General features: G+C 41.1%; 1 protein-coding gene across 1 annotated transcript; it reads left to right on the top strand.

The window, feature by feature from the left end:
• Positions 1 to 309: 309 nt before the first annotated feature.
• LOC307260571 (P2R1A-PPP2R2A-interacting phosphatase regulator 1) lies at positions 310 to 5,948 on the top strand (the record flags this gene model as incomplete). The annotated part of the gene is made up of 7 exons (XM_080040844.1): positions 310 to 410; positions 828 to 912; positions 1,901 to 1,957; positions 2,905 to 2,969; positions 3,598 to 3,653; positions 4,741 to 4,828; positions 5,825 to 5,948. 7 exons carry the CDS (start codon positions 310 to 312, stop codon positions 5,946 to 5,948), a joined length of 576 nt encoding a protein of 191 aa, XP_079896970.1.
• Between the last annotated feature and the right edge of the window lie 1,378 nt (positions 5,949 to 7,326).

The raw sequence follows: 7,326 nt of genomic DNA, 5'->3' as shown, positions 1-7,326 counted from the left end.
TTTTAGGGTATTTTTCTTGTACTTGGGCAGCCATTTAATCCGGGTAACAGAGAAGTGAAGCGTAGCTGTATTATAAATGACGCTATACCCCACAACCACACGCTCATAACGGGGTTTAGTCAGAAGGACATGCGGTAAAAAAGGGCCTCAGATTCGGTGTTTAGACCGTTGACTTGGCGGGTCTGGGTTTGCTGCTCCAGAGGCCTGCGGGGTCAGGCTTCCAGCGGGCTTGCGTAGAGCCCGACGCCGCCTTCGGAGGCTCGTAGGCCGGCTGTTGGCGCCGCCACCGCCGGGCCTGCGGACCGAGGTATGGAGCGGATGGAAGTGGACCAGTGCGCAGGCGCAGCTGGCGGAGCAGGAGGCGGGGCACTGCGCAGGTCAAACAGCGCCCCCATGATCACCAGTGTCAGGTCAGTGGTACTGCACCCGCATGTATAATCCCAATAAAAAAACATGTATATTTATTTATTTGTATGTAGACATTCTATCAACCATGTCATGCAGAGGGGTCTCTACTATTTAAAGGTGCTACGAGGAACTTTTAAATATTTCTGAAACAGTCTCATTTTTCCTCTGATGATCATAAATTACATGTAACAGCAAACGAGACCATCAGTGCAAATAATGCTATTTTTATATAGTTTTTCTTAATGCCTTTGTCATGGGTATACGCTCACCCAGGAACAACAGCTGGCGTAGTAAAAACACTACCGCTTTTGTCCAAAGGGGGCGCTAGAATTAACACAGACTGACAGTTCTTCGGAGCACCTTTAAATTATTTCTTTCTCTCTCACGTTATTTCTGTCGGTTTGTTTTCATCGTGTCAGTGACGGGATGACGGTGTTCAGTCCGGTGTCTTCAGCTCGGTACAGACGCAGCAGTGTGTCAATCAACCCCAGCTGTCCATCACAGGTCAGTGACGGGTGATATAGTATGCTATAGGGCTGTAACAATATGTGTATCAATCCGAGAATTGGATACACAGAGCCACCATCCCGCATATTTATTATTTATTTATTTATTTTTTATTTTAGTATTAAGTTTTGGATAAAAGGTTTGGTGAAGGTTTGTTGGGGCGACTGTGGCTCAGGTGGTAGAGCAGGTCGGCTGATGATCAAAGGGTTGGAGGTTCGATCCCCGCCCTGCCACCTGTGTCATGGTTGTTGTGTCCTTGGGCAAGACACTTAACCTACCTTGCCTCGTGTGAATGTCGATAGTTGGCCTGCTGCTATCGGTGTATGAATGTGTGTGTGAATGGTAACGTGGGAAAGGAAAACAGGTCTCCCTTGTAAAAGAGTCTTCGGTCTCAATGGGATTTACCTGTAGAAATAAAGGTTAAAATAAAAAAAAGGAAGCTGTAGCTCTTAAGCGTTTATTTGTTTTCTAAATTGATTTTGGTTTACAGCACAGTCCAATAGTTTTTATTTTTCATCAGTATTATTTTGTTACAGAGCAATGTTATATCTTTGGTCATTGATTTATTCATGTTGCTTTTATTGTTCTTTGTGTTCAAATCGGTTCAGGGTTTTTGTTATTAAATGTAAAATTGAGTTAAATGTTATTCTAAATGTTGTATGTGGTTTGACAGAAAATAATAGAGATTTCCAAACCTTGACTTTTTCATACCGTGGTCTACCTTGAAACTGGATACTGGCCCATGTTTATAATTGAGTCTCCAGGCTCTCATCCGACTCCCGCTAACTTTCAGGATTCAAGATTATTTATTGTCACATGCACATTAACAATTACAGAGCAGTCGCTGGCAATGACATTCTCTAGTCTTGGGCTCCTCCAAAAGTGCAATATAAATAAAAGTATTAGAGAAACACAAGTAGGAAATCTGAGACTTAAATAATAACTTTCATCCCTCGTTCCTCTCCTCCTCCTCCTCCTCCTCCAGCTCGTCCCTCTCTCTCCGTTCTCTCTGACCGGAGACAGACTGGATCACAAGAGGCAGGTGAGGACCCACTGAGCTCACACTGGTTCATAGTGTGTTCAATCGTTTTTTGTGTAGTTGTGTGTAAAATGGTAAATGGACTTGACTTATATAGCGCTTTCTAGCCGATTTTCTCAGCCCCAAAGCGCTTTACATATCTTACCACATTCACCCATTCACACACACACTCATACACCGAGAGATACAGAGAGATATTCTAAAGCTCTGTTGTGGGTACAAGAATTTTTCCACAAAAATAATCTGTATGTGTGTACAAGATTTTAATCCAAATGAGATTGTTAAAAATGATCTAGACGAGACTCTTCAAACTCAATCTTAATTTTTTTTCAAATAATCTTTTTAATTTTTTTTCTTTTTTAATTTAAGGAACACAAACACACAAACCGAAGACAAAATGAATTTTTTTATTTTATTTTTTTTTATAACCTTTATTTCTACAGGTAAATCCCATTGAGTCCGGAGACTCTTTTGCAAGGGAGACCTGTTCCCATTTACACGTTACCATTCACACACATTCATACACCGATAGCAGGCTAACTATCGACATTCACACGAGGCAAGGTGGGTGAAGTGTCTTGCCCAAGGACACAACAACCATGACACAGGTGGCAGGGCGGGAATCGAACCTCCAACCCTTTGATCATCGGCCGACCCGCTCTACCACCTGAGACACAGTCGCAATTACAATTAACAGCTCACATGGCGTACTCTACTTAACATGTTTCTAATGATTTCCAATTACATTGTTTAAACTACCGTACGGATAAATAATAAGCAAAAAAGGTGTCGTGTAGGTCCCTTCAGTGCTGTTATATAGTCCAGGAAAGGCTGACACATCTGTTTAAACTTTTCTGCTTTCCCTGAAATCTCATAACGGATTTTGAAGAGATATTTTAAGATGAATCTATATCAGAGACTTCAGACTGTTTTATTCTTTCCTCCCTCAGTGGTTCCAATCATCAGACAGCGGCGTCACCCCTAACTCCTCCCCCAGTCCCACCAGAAGGTTCAGGTACGGGAAACTGTCTGTCTGTCTGTCTGTCTGTCTGTCTGTCTGTCTGTCTGTCTGTCTGTCTGTCTGTCTGTCTGTCTGTCTGTCTGTCTGTCTGTCTGTCTGTCTTCGCTTTTAAATGTTTTATAATGTGTTTTATGTATTCTAATCTTGCCCCTGTAAAGCACTTTGAGTGGCCTTGTGTCTGAATTGTGCTATATAAATAAACTTGCCTTGCCTTGCCTTGTCTGTCTGTCTGTCTGTCTGTCCACCTAACTCCTCCCCCAGTACCACCAGGAGGTTCAGGTGCAAAAAACTAACAAACACATTTTCTTTCCTATGGATATATCTTCATTCAAATCTTCTGTCTGAATCAGTCTACTTTATAAAGCACTAAATGGTTTAGGGCCAAAATACATTTCTGATCTGCTGATCCCTTTTAACTTGTCATTTCTATTTTATTCAAATGCTTTATTTCTATTAACATTTTTGCATTCGCTTTTCTAATGTCTTTATTCTATACTTGATGTATTTTAATCTTGATGTATTTCATGCCCCTGTAAAGCACTTTGAATGACCTTGTGTCTGAATTGTGCTATAGAAATAAACTTGCCTTGCCTTGTCTAATTATCTGTCCCTCGTCCCACAGACCTGCAGTCAGTGCCACGGTGAGGTGGCCGGCACTAACTCCACTCAAGAGGAAAGGTAAATAGTGTTTGCGTTCCGAATCGCATACTCATTTCTTTTTTCTATTCTACATACTACATCCGACGATAAAAATAATCTAGTTAGGATGCAGTAGGCATACTATTGGGACATACTTTTACTCTTTTATTTCATCATAAATTCGTCGATGTGACGTCACTTGCGCCTTGATCTTGCCTCTTGCTTTTATATCCGTCGCATCCCCGTTTGTTTTCATATGGAGGCTTCGTCGATGTGACGTCACTTCACGTGCGCACTGGATTGTGGATCAGAATCGCCCAAATAGGATGCACTTTTCAACACTAACAATCTTGGCCGCATGAAGTAGGACATCCGGGTACTACTAACCATCCTAAATCTGGCCACAAGAATCGGGACATCCTAAATCTTTTTTCTACCAAACTATATAGTAGAAAGTATGTGATTCGGAACGCAACCAATGTTTGTTTGGTCCAGACTCAAAGCTGTTTACACAAAACACAGACATCACCTGATTTCAGATTTCAAATTCTTTATTTTAAAAGGGGACAGTGTACATTAATTAACATTCTTTAGAGAAAAAAATATGTCAATGCACTGAAGTTAACTTTAAACCTGCAGTGTGTCGAATTTTGGGTTTTATTTCCTAGCAGATTTTGTAGAAAGTAATTATAATATCCATAAGTACATTTAATTTAGTGCATAATAGCTGAGAAAAATGTTTTGAATATTTTATGACATCATCAAGAAAGTTCTACAAAGTTCTAGAATGCAACGCTCCCTGGGTAACCCCAACCCTTTTCGAATAATAACAGAAGCTACAGTGGCCTTCAAGGACAAGAACAATTCTAAATTTTAAACAATGCACCTGATGACTTTCCAACTATGACACTTTCAAGATGGCGGCACTAGGCCTTGGTCCAAAATATGCAGAAATATGGACATATATGAGACTCTTTCTAAGGGAAAAAAAAAAAAAAAAAATCAGCTATTATGCACTAAATTAAATGTACTTATGGATATTATAATTACTTTCTACAAAATCTGCTAGGAAATAAAACCCAAAATTCGACACACTGCAGGTTTTTAATGAATTTTATCTTTACAGGAGGGGTGGAGTCTGACGGACCCCCAAAGAAGCTCTTTGTTGCCGGGGTAACGGATCCAGCCAACCACAGCAGCAGCTACACAGTCAGGTGAGTGTCTGTGTGTGTGTGTGTGTGTCTGTGTGTGTGAGACAGTCAGGTGAGGGTCCGATTGAACCAACAGGTTTTTTCTTTTTTCTGTTCTGTTTTTTTTTGTGATGTTGCAGGTGTTTGTTTGATGATTTGAAAAAACTACAATAAAAAATTGTGAAAAAGAAAAAAAATTTAATCTTTTCTCTCTCTCTCTCTCTCTCTCTCTCTCTCTCCCTCCCTCTCTCTCTCTCTCTCTCTGTCTCTCTCTCTCTCTCTCTCCCTCCCTCTCTCTCTCTCTCTTTCTCTGTGTCTGTCTCTCTCTCTCTCTCTGTTTTTATTTTATTTTTTATATGTTGTGATGGTGAAGGTGTTTGTTTGATTGTGTATTGTGAAAAGAAAAACCTGCAATCAATATATTTAATATTATTTTTAAATATTTCTCTCTCTCTCTCTCTCCCTCTCTATCGCTCTCTCTATCCCTCTCTATCGCTCTCTCTCTCCCTCTCTCGGTCTGTCTCTCTCTTTCTCTCTCCCTCCCTCCCTCCCTGTCTCTGTCTATGTCTCTCTCTCTCTGTCTCTCCGTCTCTCTCTTTCTCTCTCTCTCTCTGTCTCAGCGTCTCAAAAACTACAATAAATATCTCCCTCTCTCTCCCTAGCTATTAAATGATGCATAAACAATCAGTCATATTAGTGTCAAACTATGAATCATAGAATAATGATTGAATCTTTTCTCCCAGTCTCTCTCTCTCTCTCTCTCTCTCTCTCTCTCTCTCTCTATCTGTCTGTCTGTCTGTCTGTCTGTCTGTCTGTCTGTCTGTCTGTCTGTCTGTCTATCTATCTATCTATCTATCTATCTATCTATCTATCTATCTATCTATCTATCTATCTATCTATCTATCTATCTATCTATCTATCTATCTATCTATCTATCTATCTATCTATCTATCTATCTATCTATCTATCTATCTATCTATCTATCTATCAAAAAAATAAATAATCTTTTCTCCCCCTCAGTGTCTCCCAGTCTTCGGTTGATTCTCCCCCAGCTGGAGGCATCAGTCCTGGGTCGAGGTCTCTGTCTCTCTCCCCTCCTCCCTCCTTCACTCCCTTCACCTCCCACCAACACCCTGGACACTAAAACACCCACTCTACCCCTCCCTCGTACCCCAAAATCATGACCCTTCGAAGGCCATTGGGGTTCAGAAAGACCACCAACAGCAAAATAAATACCTGGATGTGCATTGACTTCTATGACACCGTTTTCTCTGGTCCAATCATTTGCCAGCATCAGCCTAAATCCCGCCTCTTCCCGCGACCATATTTGGACACAAGAATCACAGGAAATTGAAGATCTGAAGACGCATCCTTCCACCATCCAATTCAGCCTGGATTTACTACTTTCTGAGTGGAATTTTAAATTTTTTTTTTTAAAGATTTTTTTAAGCCGTTCACTCCATTATTGGACAATTTAAAGATATACAGAGTGGAAATGGAGAGAGAGAGAGAGAGAGAGGGGTAAGGAAATGCAATGAACAACCCCTGGCCCGAAATCAAACCCGGGGATCCGTTTGCAATGAGGACTGAGTTTGAATGGTACACGCTCTACACCACAGGAGCGCCCCTCCCCCCCCCCCTCCTCAGAATGGATATATTGTCCTGGAAAGTTTCATATTTTTTCATATTTTTGGATCCATGGAAGATATTTAGAAACGGAAATTCAGTCCCGATCTGGCCGTCAACTCGTTTGTGTTGGTTGGTTGGATTTATAACCCAAGGCATTTTAACCTCTCCATCCCTCTTCTATTAACCCCTCAAGAGTCCATATTGGGGCTGTGTTTTGGGCTAAAAGACTGGCATATTTAGGCCTACTCTGGGGGTGCATTTTGTGACCGCACGCTCGTGGGATTTTAAATGAACATCCCACTGAAAAGAAAATCAATCAAATGGTTTTCAAAAGGATTCACCATCATCAGCATCGTCGCAAAAATCATCGAAAAAAACTTTGGATAGGAATTTGAGGACAAGGTTCAAGGTTTTTTATTAAATGTCCCAAGAGGGCAAATTAGTTCACAGCAAAGGAGTTAGAGGCTACAAACACACGGCAATACAAGACAACAATGGACACAAAACACAACAGTATGTACACACACCTGGGGAGTCAGAAACACACTGGTTGTGTTGAGGCTTGAATTCAAAACACCTTAAGAAAAGGTGCTATGGGTCATCTCAATGTGACCGGAGTATCAAGCAACAAGCTGAGTGGCTGATTCATAGGAACATTCAAGTTGTGTCCCTTATCAACACCGTTTAATCAGCGGCGACGCATTCAAGGCAAGGCAAGTTTATTTATATAGCACAATTCAGACACAAGGCCACTCAAAGTGCTTTACAGGGGCAAGATTAGAATACATAACACACATAAAGTGGGCATAATGTAAACAGTTCCATCTAGGTGTCCATACATCAGGGGTTAATCCACACCTATGGAATGTTCTCCAGCCAATCAGAATAGAGTA

The sequence above is a fragment of the Ammodytes marinus genome (genome assembly GCF_949987685.1).
Source record: "Ammodytes marinus genome assembly, chromosome: 14".
Classification (NCBI taxonomy): Eukaryota; Metazoa; Chordata; class Actinopteri; order Uranoscopiformes; family Ammodytidae; genus Ammodytes; species Ammodytes marinus.
The sequence above is the reverse complement of the archived record's forward strand: the minus strand, read 5'-3'. Positions and strand labels throughout refer to the sequence as shown.